Source organism: Podarcis liolepis (assembly GCF_965112155.1).
Source record: "Podarcis liolepis genome assembly, chromosome: 12".
NCBI classification, from domain to species: domain Eukaryota; kingdom Metazoa; phylum Chordata; class Lepidosauria; order Squamata; family Lacertidae; genus Podarcis; species Podarcis liolepis.
Window position 1 is genome coordinate 33,774,606 of NC_139563.1, and position 21,101 is coordinate 33,795,706.

Genomic DNA, 21,101 nt, shown 5'->3' on the forward strand with positions numbered 1-21,101 from the left:
GTTTGTGTGTGGGTGTGTATTCTGCAACGTGCCATCGTTGACACAATAATACTGAATTACTGGTGGAGTTCCACTGGTCCATCCACACAGTATTCCGGTTTATTCGTTGTTCTGCAGTGTCTTCCCAACTTTACAGCATTAGCGCGGTCTGCAGGGACGCTCTTCCGCTATAGCTCAACAAAAGAGGCACACAAACCCGGAATATTTGGGGCATAAAAAGTTACGAGACATGCACCAATTGGAAACGCAGCATGCATACCCTGAAACGTTTGCAGGAGCAAAAAGTATTGAAAACACGACCACCGTGATAAGTACTAACGATAAGGGTAGTGAAAAGACATCTGCAGGGGCCCCGTGTCTTTAAAGTATCTGGGCACCCTTACATTCGAGTAAGCCCTGCTGATCTCAAGGAGGCTGACTTCTGAGTAGACCTGCCTAGGATCGTCCTTTAAAACAGCAGTCCTCGCAGCCCTTTACTTTGCAGCAAGCCCCAGGGAAACCAGAAGGGCTTACTCGCGTGTAAACATGCCCAGGACAGCGCCACCCAAACCGCCCAGCCCAAAGCCCCGTCACTGCATGGGACGAAGTTAAGACTTAGGCACAAACACTACCACCAACGCCACCCAAATACACGCGCCTTTTCATTGGATCTGCTTGGATTTCCCTAACATTTGTTGTTTCCCCGCACATTTAAGTTTGTTTTTCATCTCCCCTCGCCCCTCAAAAAACAAAAACAAAAAAAACTTTTTTAAAAAAAGATTACAGATGCAGGGAAAAACCGCCTGACATCATAAGAGCGGGGACAAACGCTCACTTTGAAGGATTCCTGGGCAGGACTTCAAGTGAAATCGTATGCCTGAGAAGAATTTGATACTGGACTAGAGAAAATAACTAGATCGGCGTTTGCCAAACCGTGGAATGTGCAAGAAGGCTCCGCGGGCGCTCTCTCTCTTTCTCTCTCCAGCGCGCGCGAGGGCCAAGTTGCAGCAAAAGGTTGCTTTGCTTCTAGGGCAGTAGCCCCAGCGCCGCACACTCCATTCCCTGCACCAGGCCACGGGCAGCCGGAGCCCCCTCGCTCTCCCCCCCCCCTTTGATTGGCAAAAAGAAAAGAAAAGAAAAAGTCCCAGGAGCCTTTGCAAAATTAAAGGGGAGGTATGTGTGTGTGAAGTGGGTTGCTGGGGGGGGGGGGTATCCCAGAATTCATTTGTCTTCTTCCAGGTTTCTGAGTGGTCCAAGTCCTCTCGCCAGTCATCAGAGCCCTGTTTCGCAAGAGGATGAACACCATGGCAACCAAACATGGCCGGCTTCCTTATGGGGAAGCAGATCAGTGGGTGAGGAACGTACAAGGCTAGGGGGGCGGGGAGGGGGGAGGGGGGAGAGAGGTCAGAAAAGTTTGGCTGCTCCAAATGCAGCGTTGACTCTCCCCACCAATTGTCAGCGAGTTTCTCAATGCTCAGAAAACTATAGCCATCCTTGTTTTTTTATGTTACACACAGAGAGATCTATCTATCTATCATCTATCTATCATCTATGGATCACCTTTCCTCCAATTTATCCTCACAATAACCCTGCAAGGTAGGTGAAACTGAGAGACAGTGGCTAGCCCTAAGTCACCCAGTGGCCATCACCATTGAGGGGAGCAGCGGTGCCAGCTTGAATAAAAAAATGGGGGCAGGGGAGAGGTAAGCCCCGCCTCACATAATCACAAGACAGGGAGCACACACACCATTGCTCATCAACTTTGAGGAGGTCAGAGCCCTCAAATATTTTATTTGGGGTGGGGTGGGCGAAGGGACCTCGGCACCTAGGAGTTGGCTCCTGTGGGGTGCGAACTTGAACCTGGTCTCTCAGGTACAGCAGTCTGCACCGGCCCCCAAAATACCCAAAGCAGGTGGCGAGCTGGAGAATGCGAGAATCCATCATATGGCTCTTTAGTATACCAAGCGAACGCCTTCCTGCTTGAGCTAATCCCACAATGTCCTAAATCCCAAACATTTCCCTAAAGGGCCATCTCGACTGAGACGGCAGCATCCTCTCCCTCCCTCCCAGGGGTGCCAACTTGAATAAAATATTAGGGTGGGGGGCAGGTAAACCCTGCCCCACATAATCAATCACAAGACTCGGCATATGCACACCATCTGAATGGCAATGGCCATCAACTTTGAGGGGAGAATGGCCCCCTCAAATATTTTACTGGGGGGCTGAGGGGACCTTGGCGCCCAGGAGTTGGCTCCTATGCTCCTCCCCTCTCTGAAAGGAACAAGGGGTGAAATAAAAGAACCGGAAATCTACAAATCTATGATCCTTTACTAAGGAAGGATACTAATACCACCAGCCAGCCAGCAATAAAGAGAGTGGAAGAGAAAGGTGCCTCTGGCCCCTTTTCAGAAAGGGGAGGGAGGACGGTGGCCTGTTGGACTTCATCTCCCATCAGTCCCAGCCATCGTGGCCAATGGTCAGGGGTGATTGGAGCTGGAGTCCAAACAATATTCTGGAAGGTCACCAGTTCTCCACTCTTTGCCCTAGTTGGAAACCCTCTCCAGGCGTGACGGACGTTCTCCCCACCCTCCAGCACAACGAAGAACATCTCAAGGCTCCCATCCCAGTGAAAGTCGCCTGTATTTTCAAGCACGCCCAATGAAACCGAAGCAGGCACCCGGACGCCTTTTACCTGGAAGCGAATCCCACTGGTGTTTGCCCTCACTTCCGCACAGAAGTATGCAAAGAATGACATCGGATCTCCTTTCAGCGCCAGAGCCTAAGGCAGCCTTTAGAAACGAGAGTACTTGGAAATCAGTTCCGCGGGAAATCAGCAGGCCTTACTTCCGAGTAAGCATTGTCCAGTTCTGGCTGTAAGGCTGAGATAATTCTGTGCATCTTTATTTGGTTCAAAAGGGGCTCAGCTCCCCAGGAAGTGCATTTTAGCCTTGGAGCCCTAAACAGCCATCCTGAACATACTTTCTTAGAAGAAAGTTAGACTGAAAAAAACAGGAAGGCGTGTAGGCCTAAACGTTTGCTCAGAAGTACGTCCCACTGGATTCAAAAAGGGTTAGTCCCATGTGTGGGGACCCAAGATACAGTACTAAGCAGCGTGATCCTGTGCACATTGACCCCCCACTGAATCCAAGGGGAAGACTTACTCCTCGCAAGCGCCTGCAGTCCGAGGAACCGAACTGAAACCAATTCCTCTCGGAGTAGATGAATGAATTCGAATTTCACGAGTAGGGCGTGAGCGTCAGATTTACATGGAGATCCATAGATTTAGAAACAGGCTTCCAGAAAAACCAATGGCAACTACCGCACACCATCTCCACCGATAAATGCCAATCGGAGACAACTTTTAGGATCAAGTCCATTCAAGAGGGAGACTAGACAAAGGTTTTTGTAGCTTACCTTTTTTCAACAGCACAGACCATGCTCTGATTCTTGCTCTCTGCTTTCTAGCTCTCCTCGAGGTCGGAACTGCCCCCCAAGATCTTCTGCAATCTCAGGCCACTTCATTTGGGGAAATCCGGTCGATTTCAAAGCTTGCTGGGCGACACTGCCGAGAGTACCCTTCCTCCTTCTGGCGGGGGTGGGGTGGGGAGGTGGACCTCCGCAAGCCTCAAATCCAGTTTTGTCAAAGTCCTGGCTAATCCCCTTAAACACAAATAAACTCTGCCGTTTATCTATCTATTTATTTTAAAAATTCTGTCAACAGCGCTCACCGGCCCCCGACACGGCCGATGGTGAGAACCGTGAGGAGCTGGGGAAGGCGGCGAGAGGTGGCCTAAGGATGGCCAGGGAAAGGTAAACAAGGCATCCGGAAACGTCAACCCGAACCTGAGCAAAACAAACAGGGATGGTTGGGATGAGGGGGACCAGCCCGGCTTATTTATACGACCAGAGTAATCAGACATGGTTAAGGCGGAGCAAACTGGCATCTGCTACCTCCCAGATGCTTCCATTTCAACACAAATGCGGTTCAAGGACCGCTTTGCATGGCAGGCAGCTCGCTTCCTCTAGTGTAAACCCGCGCGGATCTGAACCGTAGGTCGGCGTCAGAAGGCGCTTTGGATCCGATCCGAATAGTTTTGGGGCGGGGGAGGCGGGAGAGATGTGCTGCCGGATCTTATTGCACGTTTACACGAAAGGAAGCCCAGTTGCCTCTGGCTTGAGAAATGCTAGAGGCGCCAACTCGGGACTCGACGTTCGCAACGGGCTTCTATCTAATGGGCACCGCGGGGAGGATCGCGTCGCACCCAACCGTGTCAGTTAGATCGGGAGTGCCTCTACTTCGGCTTATATAAAGTGGAATGAAGGGGCTGGGGGGGGGGCGTCACTTGGGAAGGGATAAGGCGAGCCCAGGGGTTGCCCGACGTGCCATTTGTTCGCCTGGTGTGAAACAACAACATAAAAACTGATCCTTAAAAAAAAGAAAAGCAGTGAAATAGGAGACCTTGGTTTTCCCTACTCCTGGAGTAAGCCGCTGGCCTCCGAGCCACCGTTTTGATCACCGCTGGGCTGTTGCTATAGCCGGACACGCTGCTTGGAAGCAAAGCTCCCTCCGAATGAATGGGGGCTTATTTGCTTGCAAGGCGTTGAGTTGGAAGTGGGCTGCTTTCCTGCATGGACATTCGTCGTCCAGTTCCTTCTGCGGCAGCACCGTCTATTTGTCTGATCGATGGCAACAAAACAATCGGGGGGGGGGGTGAGGGGACACACACAGAGAGAGTCTGAAGACCTCAAGTCTGAGGCTCAAACTTTAGGTCATCTATCTGCAACGCCGCGCACGTCAAGGGTTCGCCACTTCTCCTTGGAAAGCCAGCGTGCCTGATCCGAGGAAGTCAGTCCCAGCAAAATCAATGCGATCTCTCTCTCCCCCCCCCCCCGGCTTACTTTCGAACACACGTTTCTGGAGGCAGGTGTGAAAAACCACCACCCACTCCCTGCTCCCGACTTAATTCGTTACAAAAACAAAACTCTGGATGCATTTGGTTTATGGATGGGCTTCAATCAACCTCCACTCCGCCCCCAACCCTCAACAAACACAAATAGCTACGCGACCGCTGAGCACCTTTATCTGCCCGCCCGAGATAACACAGCGGTGGAGAAATTGCATGCAGACCGATGGGTGGTTCTTAATTTAGATCGAAGGAGGATGAGGATGATGATGATAATAATAAATAATAATAACAACACACTACACTTTACCATTATAAAATTCGCTATTTTGATTAAAAGGGGGAGAGAATCCGAAGTCCTGCAAAACCTTCAAGCAGAATCATAAAGCTGTCTCGATAATTAACACTCATGTGTCTGTCAGTAGCTAGTTTATTTGCGTTTTTCTCTCGTTTGTTTATATTCCCTCCCCCCCCCCTCTCTCTGACCCTGGCCCCTTACTCTCCTGGGTAATTTCAGATCTACGCGATCGAGCATTATTTACCTTCAATTTCAAGCCCGCTTTCCTCCGTACAGACCAAACTTTAAAATTCTTTTAACATTTCAATTTATTTATTGCAGGAAAAAAATATACAATGATATTTACAAAACAATCATAAAAATAGGAATGCATTTAGACACCGGATCTATTTGCATTTTTTTTAACATGGGTCATCAATAAATAAATAGAATGTTTCATTTTTTTTCTCTCGCTCTCCCCCCACCCCATTTCCCCCTCCTTTTTTCTTGCAGGAAAAATAAAATATAAATGAAAGAGGAGCAGGATATAAGAGTTTTGGAGCCCATAATGCATAGCTACCCTAAACATATTTTCTTAAAAAATATTTTTTTCCTTTCTCACTCGTTCTAAACGGGTTTTTTTCCGGGTTTCTCTGTCATTAGATCTGTTCCAAAAAGAGAGCGAGGGGAATGGGGGGAGTCCACAGTAACGTATTTCCTTTCATGAGTGGCTCATAAACTCTCTTGGGAATGCATGCATGCAAGAACAAAACAAAAAAAAGGAAGTAAAGAGGAAAAAAAAGTTAAATTCCAACATTCTTCGTCAAAATAGAAAAATAAAAATAAAACCGGTTCAGATTTTTGATCAGAATGCAGAGATGTCTGGTAGGGCCCTTTGGCCGCCTCTGGATCAGCCGCCTCACCATCCGAGCCCCCCCGCCCCCCGGGTCTCTCGCCTCTCCTGGTCTCCCAACGCCCTGCTCCTTGCAACGTGGGCCAAGAACGCCGCTCAATTTCCAAGAAAATCCTTGGCGTTATATATTGTCTTAGAGGGAACAAAGGGGGGAGAGAAAAACAAAGGAGGGGAGCCGAGTCCAAGTGCAGAGTCTCTCTCTAGATTGTCCGTTTTCTCTCCTTCTTTGGGAACAAATGTCATCTGCAAAAACCCAGAGACAGAAAGAGAAAGAGAAGAAGGGAATGTTGGTTACTGGAAATGGTAAATGAAATATATTGCGCACATATATTAAAAGAAAGAGGCATATTTTTAAAGTAATTTTAAAATTGAAACACCTCCTTCTCTAGGTTCTGTTACTTTCTATCTCTGTACATGTCCATTGTTTATATATGTATATATTTTGGTTCACCGCCCTGGTTGAGTACGATTGAAGGGCGGCTTAAAAATACGCGGCGTCACAATTCCAGCAAATAACACCGCTGCAAATGTTTGATTCTAGCCTGCTCTACACAATGTGCTTCTGTGTGTCCACGGGGGTTGGGGGGAAGGAGGAATTAAAGCACAAAGGAAGGACGGGGGAGGGCCCTGCTGGAGAGGCATGAAATTAGGAAACGCGCAGAGGGGAGTGTTACGGATATCTAGGCGAATCTAGTGCAGGGGGGGGGGGGACCGCTTCCCCCTGGTGCTCTTAAGCTCAGCTACTTGGAAGCAGGTCCCCTCAGAAGGAAGCCTGTTCAGCAACCCGAGGTGGATCCTTTCCCAGTCGCTTCAAGGAATCATAGTTAACAATAATGGTTCATGAGTTGTCCCTACCTAATTTCCCTGGGTGCGCTGTAAGTACTGCTAGGAGACTGAGGCACAACTTTAAAACAAAACAAATTTTTTTTGGGGGGGGGGAGGGGAAGCAGAGGCTGGTCGTGCCCATCCGGAGAGAGGCGGTAGGAGGCTGGCGGGCAGGCTGCCGATTGCGGTTCGATTGCACGCTGCGATCCCCGTGACAGTTAAGCTGCTTTGTTGAACCTGACCAGGTAGGCGCTCTGGTCTGGGCCCTCAACCTCCGGCCTAGCTCAGCAGTCGCCTGATGCTACTGGAGGAGAAAATGCTGGGCGGCCCTTGGCTTCACGTAATGCTCCAATCCCGATCATGTTTACTTGGAAGCAAACCCTCAAACGCCTTCAAAGGGGAGCTGTGGTGGCGAGGAACCCTGGCTGCCCGGATAGTCTCATTTGCACCCCAATTCATCCCCGCTGCTGAGCCGAAGGGACTTTTTGCTCCGGGGGAAGCGTGTACAGTATAGGATTGCAGCTATGCATCACCCGGGTGCTGCGCGTGTTTTCCCTGGGGAATGTCATATGCAGCTCAGAGTAGGGTCCGTCTTTAAGTCCGTCTGCACAAGACAAGACCTTAAGCTGCGCTCCTGGGTGGGTCGGACTTCCCAGTAAACATGAATGGGATCGGGAGTTGCGGTGCTTCCTTTTCTCCCACAGTCCCACGCCACCCTAAGCGTTTCCTGAAGATTCCACGGACAGGAACGTGTAGAACATTCCCACGTGCCTGTCCTCCTCAAAGCAAGCAAGGCCGCAAGCCAGGAGACTTACTGCCTCCTTCTATATATTTACTCGGAAGTCAGTTAATGGAGCTGCAGCCCCAATAGGGGAGACTCTGCGACCATCTCTCGGGCCAGGCTCCCCCTTGAACATCTCATTATACTCCGCCACATTTTGTTAGAAGACTCAGGATGCCTACACGCCACTCATTTCAAATTCATGACTTCGCCCAAAGAACCCCGGAAACTGTAGTTCCTTAAGGGCGCTGGGAATTGCAGCTCTGTGAGAGGTTAAAAACTACAAACGTTTGTGAGCTGAGTGTCTCTTTGAGTTCTCCCGCAGCTTTACATGGCTGAGTAACCCTCAGCAGAGTAAGGCTCCATCCCAGCACCATTTCGATCAGTATTGATATGTTCTATTGATAAAGGTTCGAATTAAGGCTTCAAAACCATTTAGTTTCCAAGAAAGCAGATTTAACAGCGCGATCCCATCCATGCTTGCTCCTTAGGTTTTCTCCCTAGGTGTTGTGTGCAGAGGATCGCAGCATCAGGATGGAGGAACAAATGTACTTGAGATTCTTCCATGGTGGTGCCACCACCGGTCTCTAGGCTGGGACAAGTCAATGCTTGGCTACCAGCTCGACCGGACTCCGTGAGACCTACCTCCGAGTAAACATGCACAGGAGCCGCCCGCTGACCTAAGCATATTAATTTGGCAGCAAGGACTGACTGGGTTCCGTGGGACTTACTCATGGAAAGAGGCTGCAAGAGTCAGTCATAAGAAGGACCTGTTTGATTATGGGGGCTCATTGATCTTAAAAAATGAAGCGGCGTGCGCTGACTCTGAGGCTCTAACCCAACATAGAAGGCTTTGCAAACCTTAAATAAGAAGTCACCACTACGCCCAAACCAGTTTAGTTGCGTAATTTGAGAGATCATCTTTAGGGCGGCCGATCCAACTTGCCTAAGAATCCCAGCGAGAATCAGTCAACGTCCCATCAGAGCTTCGGGATCCCGATGCCACAGGCATACAGGAATTTTTTTCGCGAGAAAAGGAAAAGGCGCGTTTAAGACTCCCCACAACCCGCGATCTGCTTCCAACAGCCCTTGCCTTGGGAAGGAGCTCCCTCGGAATCAACGCATTTGGAAAGTCCGCAAAAAATTTTGGGTGGGGCTAACTAAACAAAACATTAAACTTAACGCCACAGCCACGGTCCAACGCAGGGCACATGCTCTTTAAAGGAGACGCTTCTGTGGACTGCGTGTTATTTCTGGCCGGCTCCACGGCCAGTTAACCAGCCTGGAAGTCAAAAGAGGACCTCCGCAAGAAAGCGTGTGTCGAGGATCTAGCGGTGGGTGTGTGGGTCGGCGTTAGGAAATGCGATTCCCTTCCTACTCAAGAATTTACTTCTTCCTTTTCAAGCCGAAGTGGCCTCCAAGGAAGCTTTCTTGGGATGGGATCCCCCGAAGTGGAGGGCGACTCGAATACAGTAAATGCCGAAGTGGGAGCTTTTCTGCTTTGGGTTGGCGAATCCAGCGAGTTCGCTGATTGTTTGCCAGCGGGGTGTCTGCGTGCATGGAGGACTGTCTAGCAATTGGGGTTTTAAATAAAGGCTTTCCCTCTTCCTGATTTTTGGCCTAATTCCCTTCTCAGGCTGCAGGCCCAGAAGTCCCGTTTCAACCTTGCCCCACCACCAAGGAATTTGGATCGGGTAGAGAGGATCCGGGGTGCACCCCGGTAGGACACGTGTTCAGAAGGGGAGGGAGATGGATGCCTTAACAATACACTTCAGGGGTGGACCCCGCTCTCTGCCATCCAAGGCGACTTGCTACCCTCGCTTTTTCGCTTGCTCCTATTGGTCTAGCCTGACTTTCCTTCATCCCGCACGCGGAAATCCATCCCGCTTAAGCCGGGCTGCTAAGGCCTACGCGCGCTGCTTTGGAAAGGCAGCCTTCCATCTTTGAAAGCTGGGGGAAGGCAGGGCGTGTTAGTCGAATGCTTTTTTTCCACCCCAGAAAAAAAAAGTTAGTCCGCTCTGGAGTCCAGAGGGACTTACTCAGGAGGATGCGGGAAGTTAAGGAGGCGTCAGAGTGGCGGGCGAGCCTCAGCATCTCCGAAACCGGGAGGGAGCGTCCTAGAGGCCCTCTTTCTCCCGTCTCCAAGAAAGAGAGAGAGAGAGAGAGAGGCTCTCTCCCTATGGATCTTTGCAAGTACCAGCGGTCTTGGACGGATTCTTAACTAGCACTGAAGTGAGGATTCAAAGGGACTGGAGGATAACTCTCTCTTTCTCAAGCAAAGGATCGAGAGGAGGGGAGAGAGGTTGTGAGACAAGAGTGCTTCCTCACAAGGAAGCCTAGCCCAGCTTGGCCTGCAGGCAAAAGGCCCCGATTTTCCAGGGAACTTGGCCGCTCCACCCGGATGCGAGTCCGGGGTCCCGAGATCGTGCGCAAAGCGAGTTCCTTTCGCAGTCTAGGCGAGGCTGCAGTCCAGCTGCGCCCGCCCGTCTCAGAGGGATTCCTCGAGAGTCAGGCTGCTCCAGCAGGCCCACGGCGAAGGCCAAGTCTGAGCGCGGGCCCCCTCCTCCTTCCCAGATCCCAGATCTCTCTCTCTCCTGCCCGTCCCGTCGCGTCCCTTTCCCGCTTACCTCGGTCTCCGGCCGGGCCAGTCGGCGCGGGAGGCTAGTGAGAGGCAGACATGGACCAGGCTCCCTCCATGCGCCAGACGGAGAAGGCGTAGCTGAGGCGCTCGTGGGCCACATAGCTGCAGCTGGCCATCTTGGAGTCGAGCTCGTCGCTCTGCAGGACCTGGTAGAGGAAGTCGATGTAGCGCGCGGCCAGCTTGAGCGTCTGGATCTTGCTCAGCTTGTCCGACGGCAGCGTCGGGATGATCTTGCGCAGCGCCGCGAACGCTTCGTTCAGCGACTGCGTGCGCTGCCGCTCGCGCACGTTGGCCATCACTCGCTGCGTCTGGAGCTCCTCGTAAGATTGCGGGCTGCCCCCTCCGCTGCTGCTCCCGCCTCCGCCGCCTCCGCTGCTCCCGCCGCCGCCTCCGCCGGATTTCTTGCCCCGCTTGCCTTGCGCCGGGCTGCACGGCTCCTCGGTCGCCGAACCGATCCCACCGCCGGCTCCTCCTCCTGCGCCTCCGCCTCCTCCGCCGACCCCGGCGGCGCTCCTTCGGCTCGATCGCCTCTTGCGTCCCCCTCGCTTGCCGGAGCCCTGAAGCTGCTGCTGCTGCCGGTCGGGCTCCTCCTCGCTGTTGCTCAGGCTGTCGTCGGCGGGCGAGACTGGAGAGTTCGACTCGTCCTGCTGCATCATCTCGGGGGCCAACCCGCAGCGCGCTGAGCAGCCCTTTTTAGGGGGCGAGGGAGGAGGGGAGAGGAGAGGGGGGAGGAGGAGAGGGTGCCTAGCCAGCCAGCTCCCCCTGGCTGGATCCTGGGCCTGCGGAAGAAAAGGAGGAGGAGGAGGACCAGGGTGTGGGTGGGTGGGGGCTTGGGGGAGGGCCTCAGTTGGGTGGGTGGGGGGAGGCCATCGGGAGCCGGGGGGAAGAAGAGAAAGAGTGAGAGAGAAAGAGAAAGAGAGAGGACGACGAGGACGGTGGAAATCTCCCTGGCGGTGTCAGCTCCCCTCCCGATGGCTCCTTGGAGCTGGCTGGGAGTTGGGCGAAAGTTGCAGCCAGGGACGCTCTTATAGCTCCTGCTGGCGGAAAGTTCGGGGGCAGCGGTGTCATTGGCTTGACGTGGAGAGGAGGGACTTTGCCGAGGTTGAGAGGAAAGTTTCCGCTTCCCCCCCGCACCTTCCCCTCCCAAACGGTTCCCAGACCGTTAGCCAGAGATCGAGTGGAGGAGCCCCCGCTTCCAAAACCCCCGGGTTCCCCTCGTTTGAAGTAGGTCTCGGAGCAGATTGCTCTCCGCCTTTCGGAAAAAGAGCTTTTGTTAAATATAGCAAAAGAGAACCCCGATTCCCCCTCTGACGGCCTCCTAAGCTCAGCAAGCCGTTTCCTTCCGAGATTGCGCTTTTAAACACACTCCCTCAGCAAAGCCAGGTTGTTGTTTTTTGCTCAGATCACAATCAATACCTTCGCATCCCACCCCGTTTCCTTGAAAGCAGGGCCCGTTGGCTTCCATAGGCTTGGCTTCCGAGACCCTCATTCGCATGTATATTTCAGCAGGTCTGGGATCGCTGAAGCCATTGGTTCGCAACTGCAATGAGCCTTCCAGATCAATGGGTTGGGGATCAAATTGTGACCGCGGAGTGGGGAAAGATCCCCGCAACAATCCAGCTAAAGCAAATCGCCACCAGTCTCCTTTTCCGCTCCGATCCCCAACGCATTTCCTTGGAAGGGCTGCGATCCTAAAGGTAGGCGCAAGTTCTGGAAGTGAATCCCCGTGAAGAATCCACGGGACTTCCTTCCGGGTGAAGATGGCTAAGAGGAGGACCGGAGTCCTGCAGAGCTGGCGGATTCAAATTTTAAACCGGCTCCCAATCCGCAGTGCTTCTTACTTAAGCCTCTAATCCAGTTTCGCTCCGCAGTGCAATTAGCGTGTGAACTCAGCTGCCAGCCCCCCACCGCTTTAGCGGGGAAGTGAAACCCTCAGATCATCAAGGGGCGACCTTGCATTCCAGTAACCCGGCTTAAGGGCTCTGGGGATCGCTCCGGGAGGACGGCGGCTGTACCCTCCACCTACGGCAGTTCGGGGAACTTGATCGCTTTGCGCCTCGCTCGGCGGTTTCCCCTCCTTAGTTGCGGCTTTTCGAGGCGAGGAGGTGAAATGGACAAGCGACCTGGAGAGGCTCCCTTTTCCTTAAGCGCTTCTGCGCCCGCTCAGCGCAGCCCGCCCAGGCAAAACATCTCTCTGCTTCTCGGGCAGCGGGTCAGCAAGCCGGGTGATGTCACTCGCGGGGAAAGAAACGCTGTGTCCACAATACGAATCAGTTCTGAAGCGAATCCTCTTCCGTGGGTTGCAGCAGTCCTGAGCTGGCTGGCCGGCTGGGAAGGGAACCCCGCTGGGACCGGCTTCCAAAGGCGGGAGGGCTCGTTTGGGACAGGCATGCCCGCTAATTTTCAGTAGATGCAAAAATCCTTGGAAAGGTTAAAAAGGAGAAGAAAGATTCAGACTCCGTCACCTCACACCCACTTCCATCCTAGCGCGAAGAAGAAACCCCGAAGAACACAAACCTCGTCGTCAAACTGGATTTAGAACTGGACGTGTTGGGGCAATCCTCAGCGTCAACTGGGCATTCCCCAGAGGGCCTGGGGTTGAGGATTGGCCCAAGGAGAGCACCCGAATATGAAGGCCATTGGCTTAGAAAGGGGCCATGTGGATCTGAATGACTCCACATCCAGGGGAATAGAATCGTCAAGGTGTTTGAGGGAAATGGAAGATGACCCTGTTGGGCCCATTTTGAGGATATGTTATTTTCTGAAAGTAAAAGCGGTTCAGATGTATCTGCTTGCTTGGCTGTCATAAACACACCACACATACCCTGCTTTTCTCCCCAGTGAAATTCCATAGGCACATATTCCTAAAACAGCGTGTGTGCAAGTGCAAGGAGTCGTTCTGAAACCTACGAGATTTCTTATATCAGACTTTCTGTTTCCGTTTATTTTATTTTATTTTATTTTACTGGAAGGGAGGTGTATTGTTGTTCTGGAGCATATTCGATTTTATATTATCTTTTGGCTATCTTCTTACCTGATTCTAGCATTCCCCTTCTCTTCCCCCATTTCAGAACAGGTGGTTTTCTTGCTTGGTTGTTTCCCCTTCCCCCCAAAAGTAAGTAAGTAAGTAAGTAAGTAAGTAAGCAGCCCATGGAGGGTGGGGTAGTACCTCCATAAAGCGAGTGGCAATAAATGCGGTTTTCTTTTTAATTATATATATAAAAAATCAGGTCACTGCAATACGAAAGGAGTTTGCATACAGTATTTCTAAAAGGTTTGTTGAGTCTCCGTCTATCTCAAAAAATAAAAATAAAAAACAGAATCAAGATCTACAATATTTTCCCCCTTTGCATTCTATTCCCCTAATTTTAAACAAAGGGAAAATAGTTTGCTGTCTATCTGAAAAAGATATCCCAGTCCTTGTCCCTTAAAAAATATTTTTATCCAGCCTGACTTCATCTTATTTCATTTCCTCAAAATTCGGGATGTTTTGTTAACGGAGGCACAACTGGTAAGGCCTACGATATTTGGATGTGCGGAGAAACTGTGTCTCCACTGCAGAGAAACCTGAATCGAGTTCCCTGAGAAAATCCTGCTTGTTTTTCCAAGACAGGGACCCTGTTGTTCTACAAGGACGGATGTGTGGAATCTCACCGTTAAGCGTGTAGAACTGAATGCAAAGCATGTGCCGCCCACCGCATTCCTTTTTGCAAATGACATAAAAAGCGTACAGGTGGGCCTTTCAAAGGCACCCGCCTAGCCCCACCCTAGACGTAAGGAAACCCACAGAGGCATCGTATGTTCTGAAGTATACTCGTGTGGTTACCCGCAGGATTGATTTCCCGGCTGCTGATCGATCGAAGTCATTCCCAAAGGGCGGGAAGGGGGGAGGAATGCTGTCTAGGGACTCCAGCCGACGCACCAGACGGGGAGACTGTTGGGCGCCTCGGACGCACAAGCCACGCCTAAGCCACCCCTAAACTATTGAAAGGGGCCAAGCGCATTGCTGTCAATGGTGCGCGTGGAGGGCAGGTGCCAGGCGACTCTATTTATGTGGCCCACTTTCTTGAATTAGGATAATGAATGAGCGAATTACTGGGGGACATCTCAGGATGCGAGGATGGGAGCCCCAGAAGAGGCGAGGAGAGGCTTCAGCTGCACCTTGCAAAACGAAGACATCATCCTCACCGTGGTAAACAACTGCTCTTTTCCACACATGACATGGCATAGTAACATCTCCACAATCGGGAGAAACTGGCATGCGGGCGCTGCAACTGGAGAACAGCCTTTATCAAAGGTGTCGTAGACTTTGAAGACGATCGAACTCAGGATGAAAGGGAGAAACGTGCTAAGAGGAAGACACGCTTGGCAAACCCTCTCCGCAATCAACTCCCGCCCGGAAACATTTGTCCCCACTGTGGAAGGACGTGTGGATCCAGAATTGGCCTCCACAGTCACTTAAGGACTCACTGTTGAAACCGTGTTCATGGAAGACAATCTTACTCGGCTACTAGTGGTCGCCAAAGAAAGAAGAATGCTTCCGTTTCCTTCATTGCTATCTTTTCGATCGTCTGTCACCCTGAACCCAAGCCTATGAAGAGACTCTTAAGACCTGGAAAAGATCTTGTAGGCCAACTCCGCTGTTCTATGTAGGGAAGCCAGAGCTAGGTGGCTGCGTGAAGTCCTCAAGCGAGGAAGAGCCCATCACTTCTCTAGGAAACTGGTTCCTGAGGACAGGAAGTGAATCCCAATGTCCAACCAAAACCTCCTGTAACTTACGTTCATTCCATCTAGCTGCTACAGAGTTTCCCAAACTAGGGTATCCAGCTGTTGTTGGACTACAACTCCCATCACCCTAGCTAGCAGGACCCAGTGGTCAGGGATGAGGGAAGTTGTAGTCCAACAACAGCTGGATACCCTAGTTTTGGGAAATCCCGATCTGGTTCTTTCCTCAGGGGCAGCTCGGATTAATGTCTCATTGGAACGTTGGAAGGGTGCTAGCATTGCTCTTCCAGGCTTTCCTTCTACATGTCCAGTTCCTTGGACCTCACAAGTGAATGGTTTCCAATGCAGCTGATTCTCTTTCTTTAAAGCTCGGTGAGCAGTATCCAGACCCCTCAAAGTGCTTGATTTTGGGATCCTTCAGCTCTTAAGAAGAATGCCACATTGAAAAGGACTTTCTTGAGGGTAATTCAGGGGAGATCTTTGACCCAAGGATGGGTAACCTGTGGTTCTCCAGATGCTGCTGGATTCAGCTCCCACCCCAAGAAGGGCCAATGATCAGGGCTGGTAGGAGCTGTTGTTCAGCAACATCTGCAGAGCCACATCCCTGGGCCAAAGATCTCCTAAATGGAGCCACTTCCAAAGTGGCCTTCTTAGGAGCTGAAGGATCCGAAAGCCAAGCACTCTGTGCGGTATGCAGGCTGCTCAAGCGAGCGGTATAGAAAGAGAAAGAGCTGCATTGGAAACCATTTCTTTTGGCCTGGAAGGTTTCCTGGGCAGCATTTGAAGGTCGGCGGATCAGAATTTCCGTGGTCCTCTGTGCTTTGCTTTTCAGAGTATGGAGGGGAAAGTAACATGTACGGTCTTTACAGTGAGGTGAAAAGGGTGGGAGGGGGAAGGGAGAAACACAAAACGTTAGCCTATTCTGCGCATAGTCTATTCTATGTACGGCTATATAATTTGTAGTCTGCCACTGGTGACTTTGCTGCGCAGGCTTGGGTATTCAGTGCTATTCTGTAAAGCCACGGACTAGCGCCACACGTATTCTGTAAAGCCACGGACTGCAGGCCACACGTAGCAAAATCCCAAGCATTGCTTTTCCTAGCAGCCTTTCTCAACCTGTGGGTCCCCAGATGTTGTCGAACTGCAACTCCCATCATCCCTAGCTAGCAAGGCCAGAGCTCAGGGATGATGGGAGTTGTAGTCCAACAACATCTGGGGATCCACAGGTTGAGAACCGCTGGAAGGGGAAGGGTGGGCGGAGATGAAAGGATGTCTCTCAACCTCACCCCGCCCACCGTTCCTCCGCCCTAGGTCTCTCCCAATTCCCCATTGCGCTGCTGCGAGTGCCTGTTTCCTTCGGTTTTGACATTTAGTTCGGGAATACATTCCATTGTAGCTGAAGGCCACGGAGCACTTACTTGACCTCGTTCCACTGAACTCAACCAGGCTGGCTTCAAAGAAAAGGAGGTTAGGATCGGAGTGGCGACCTGACATCTGAAGCACACACCGTTTGGGACCTAGGTCCCTTTGGAGGCGAGTTGCTTCAGTCCTTCGGAAGTCTTATGCAAGCACACCCGAGGAAGAAGTTTGAAAATAAGGATGCGGTATCCTGATTCCAAGCGTTCTTCCCGTTTAGGCGTTACAAAAGTCTTCCGCGTTAGCCGGTTCACACGTTCGGGCACATCGCTGATTTCGCTCGACTTGATTAGTTAATATTTAATGTCTAGAGACTGAATGTAGGTCAGCGCTGTGTCTTAGGAAAGAGGCAAGCGGTGTCCTTTTCACAGGGCCTTCACACGTGCACATATGATTAGCACGTATGTGTGAACTAGCAGGCCCTGGAAAGAGAACCCGCATGCTTTGCTCGGAAGGGTTGCCTACAATGTAGCTTGTTGTCTCAGTTGTCTCAGGGCTGATGTTATATCTCTTATAATTTTGCAAAAAACCCCCACTGAAACAGAAAGCAATAATCATTTGCATTTGTACCCAGTCGCTCTTCCAGGAACACAAAGCATATTTCACCCCCATTTCCTTTTTTATCCTCCCAACAACCCTGCGAGGTAGCTTAAGCTGGCGAGAAATAGCTTGTGCTGGTGTGTGGACAGCCAGTGAGTTTCCTGCCTGTGTCGAACTCTGAATGTCGTAAACCGCCTTGCGTATAGTAATATAGAAAGGCGGTATACAGATTAAAAGTGAAATGAAATAGTCGAAATTCGGAGCTCTTCCCACTACAGCATGCTGGGATGTGGAACCTGCGACCCTTCCGCGCCAGAAATTGCTGGACTACAGCCCCCATCATCCTGAATGGCTGCGGCTAATGGGAGCTGGAGGCCACCAAAATTCCGAAGGCCACGCGTCCCCCACCCACCAGAGGAATGTTGGCCAGGCGCTATCGAAAGGCCGCTTTGCTATCGAGCGGAAACAGAGTTGTTCGAAGCGAACTTTCCCTTTCTTCCCGGGCGGTCCATGAAATCGACCTGAAAGCGTCCTGACTCAAATCAAGGCTAATCTCTATCTTCTCCGCTGGAGCAACCCACGGGGCAACTTTCGGCCGGCCGAAGCAGCTTTGGCAGCGAAAACAAAAAAAAGTGTTCAAGGAAACCCACCATTCTTCCGAAGCAGGAGGGTTGCCCGAGTGTGCCAAGTTTATTTATTTCCCTCTCGCATCTCGAGTCGAAATGCCCCGTTTGCTTAACAGCACCAGATATAATGTTTTATTATTATTATTTTGCAGCCAAGGCGATTGCGTTATCTGGAACTTGCCACTCCAGTCTAATATAACCACCCAACAAAAACGCACGAGATGGAGCTTTTTTTTCTTTTTTTAATAAGCCACAAGTCAGTTGCTGGAAAAAAGGAATAAACGGAACCCCTTCAAGTGCTGCCAACGAAAGAGAGAGAGAGAGAGAGAAATCTTGGAAACTTAACAGACCCCCCCCCCATTCTCCCCCTTCTTCCTGCACGCGAATACAATTGCCAGCGTCTTGGAAGAGAGGCTCTAGTTAAAACCTTAAAAAAGCGAGGCCTGCCTTAAACCCCCTCCCAGCTGCTTTTGAGCTTAAATTTGGTGGATAATTACTAAAAAGAGTGAGGGTTTAGCCTCTCAGGCAGTTAACGGAAAGCGAAGGGCCACTTTACACGGGCCTTGGGGCGTTTTCACACGTGACAGGAAAGGTGTTTCCACACCGGAGGCTGTGTGTGTGTGTGTGTGTGTTTCTTTTCTTAAATCCGTCAGCAATAAGAGTTTAATATCTAGGCTTACTAGATGGTGCCCAGTTTACTAGACTGCGCGCTGCATTTGCAGAGAGTTCTGTTCTTTCAAATCTGAAACAAAAACATTAGCAACAGATAAGCAAGATCTGTGTTAGGCTGCAGTTGAGATAGGCTCATGTCTTAGGGCACCTTAAAGACAATCACATTTCTAAGCTTTCATGGACCAGAGAGTCCACTTCATTGCTGCGGCCCAGGGAAGCTTGGGCCATAATGAAGCCTAAACCAAATAATGAATTTGATGTTGCGGTTTTTGCTGCAGTGAGAAAAAGGAGGACATGTAAATTGCTCTACCAGTGCAATCCTAACAATGTCTATCCAGAAGGAATTCAGTGGTGCTTACCTCCAGGAAACTGACGTTTCTGCCCCATTAGCCCCCATTAGTCTCCACCTAGTTCAGCAACCCCTGTCAGAAGCTGCCAAGATGCCTCTCTGAAGCAGGGCAACAGTCATCTCTCTCTTCTTTACCACCCCAATATCCAGTATATTTCCTTATTTAGATGGTTTCTATATTGCTTTCCATTTCCACCCTGCACCACGAAACAGTCCCTTTTAATATAATGACCATAGTGAAGACTGCAGTTTTCCCCAAATTATTATGACTCTGCAACTGATCAGGCTGAATTCCAAACCAAATTGAGCCTGGAAACTAATCAGCAGCTCATTCAGTTGGGCCAGGCTCAGTGTTTCATGTTCAGACCTCTTGGTCTCAGTCAACAATATGGCCACTGAATTCTGCATCAGCTGCAGTTTCTGAACTATCTTCAAAGGCAGACCCATGAGTAATACATTGTAGTGAAGAACAAACAAATCAATATTTATTTAATAACTTGAAACATGGGTTGGATGATCACATCCTGAAATCAGCAGCACAATAAAAGTAGTATAAGGAGTATAAGGGCTCCTTCCATATATATATATATATATATATATATATCTCACACCAGGCACACTGTAAGGTAAAGGTACCCCTGCCCGTACAGGCCAGTCATGTCCGACTCTGGGGTTGCGCGCCCATCTCGCTTAAGAGGCCAGGGGCCAGTGCTGTCTGAAGACACTTCCGGGTCACGTGGCCAGCGTGACAAGCTGCATCTGGCGAGCCAGCGCAGCACACGGAAACACCGTTTACCTTCCCGCTAGTAAGCGGTCCCTATTTATCTACTTGTACCCGGGGGTGCTTTCGAACTGCTAGGTTGGCAGGCGATGGGACCGAGCAACGGGAGTGCACCCCGCCGCGGGGATTCGAACTGCCGACCTGACGATCGGCAAGTCCTAGGTGCTGAGGTTTTACCCACAGTGCCACCCGCTTAACACAGAAGTCCCATTGAAATAAAATTCAAGTAGGAACCAATCAATGGAAATCTATCAAATCAACAGAAGCTATTTATACAGCACACCTGGGTCATCAATCCCTAGATCTCCTTGGTCTACAAAACATGGAAACCAAGGCTGAGAGAATCACAAACCACAAGTATTTCCATGTATGATCAGGGATCAGTGGACCACACTGTTTCTTTCAGTACAGTATAGAGACTGCTCCAGTATTCGTACAGTATCATGGATGTTGTTTCAGTTTAGAGATGTGGCAATTCCATCCTCCAACAGCCATGCTGGAATCAGGTGAACACTATTGATCCTACAAAGGGCTCATTTTCACAGTGGAGAGGGAGACTGAAGTTATTCTGGCAGGCCTTTAGAGCCCTGGACCTTGTCCAGAGTGAGAGATAGACCTGCACAGCATAGAATCCCCTCATCACTGACCCTTTCCGTTGATAGTTATCTGGAACTTTGTTAACAAAGTCATAAAATGAAGATCAGCAAGTTAAACATCCATGACATCAAATGCTTTTAAAAAATTAAAATGAGTTGTTTTGGGGGTGGGTAGGAAGGGGCTTGGTCAGCCATGACAATAAAAAGAGGCAATAACCAGCTGTCTCTAATGAACAGAGGCAAGCTTTGACCTTGGTCAGCTTGACCTGGGTTGAATTTCTCTTTGCTAACTCCCAAGGCCAGGCTCAGCCAAGACTTGGACGGAGGCCCTTGAAAATGAAAGGATCTGCAGAGGTCCAGCATCACATATATGGCAACGGAACTGGAACCTCGCCAGATGGCAAAATGGTGCCTCTTCCTTTTTGCTCTGCTCTTGGGAGGGTAGGTTAGATTGACTTCGTTAACTATCACTGGGATTTCAAAAGTATTTGTAATGACAAGACAACTGATTCCAAACTTTTTTTTAAAAAAAGAAAGTTGTGTTCCTAGATATACAGATAGTCTCAGGGTGGGGGAACCCATAGCTCTCTAGATATTCCTGGACTAAAAGTCCCATCACCTGTGACAGTTGACCTTGCTGGTTGGGGCTGATGGGAGTTGGAGTCCAACAACATCTGGAGTTGTCCATCCCTGACATATGCGTGGTCAAATCCTATGCATCTTTACTTAGAAGTAAGAGTCTGAGATCAATTGGGTTTCTTGTAAGTGCCTAGAATTGCAGTTTTGAGGTGAAATCTGATACACACTTACCTGGGAGCAAGTCCCAATGAGCATGTCTGAGTAGACAAGTATTGGATTTCAACTCCAGACTCTGAAGAGAGAGCTGGTATGAGAGAGCTCTGAAGAGAGGTTGGTATGATAACTAAAAGCTGGATATTAAGGATTCTAACTCACAATAGGATAGTCAGAATCTCGTTTTTTGTAACTTGAATCCACTGGTTCGAGTCCTACCCTCCAGAGCAGGAGAAAACAAGCTTGTTCCATCTTCCATGTGACAGCCCTTCAGATATTTGAAG

At 50.3% G+C, this 21,101-nt stretch overlaps 1 protein-coding gene and 1 long non-coding RNA gene across 3 annotated transcripts; one reads left to right on the forward strand and one right to left on the reverse strand.

Moving 5' to 3' along the window:
• The first annotated feature begins 1,229 nt into the window (after positions 1-1,229).
• Positions 1,230-3,921, forward strand: LOC310690105. Of its 2 annotated transcripts, none has more exons than XR_014517906.1 (3): positions 1,230-1,331; positions 2,527-2,829; positions 3,445-3,921. It is a non-coding gene; the product is annotated as an uncharacterized lncRNA (long non-coding RNA). The 2 variants fall into 2 exon arrangements; XR_014517907.1 differs by lacking the exon at positions 1,230-1,331 and adding an exon at positions 1,527-1,575.
• A 1,550-nt stretch (positions 3,922-5,471) lies between these two features.
• Positions 5,472-11,438, reverse strand: TWIST1 (twist family bHLH transcription factor 1). Its single transcript, XM_083469085.1, has 2 exons — positions 10,307-11,438; positions 5,472-6,316 (listed from the first exon to the last, which is right to left on the reverse strand). Exon 1 carries the CDS (start codon positions 10,974-10,976, stop codon positions 10,341-10,343), a length of 636 nt encoding a protein of 211 aa, XP_083325211.1. The 5' UTR covers positions 10,977-11,438; the 3' UTR covers positions 5,472-6,316; positions 10,307-10,340.
• Between the last annotated feature and the right edge of the window lie 9,663 nt (positions 11,439-21,101).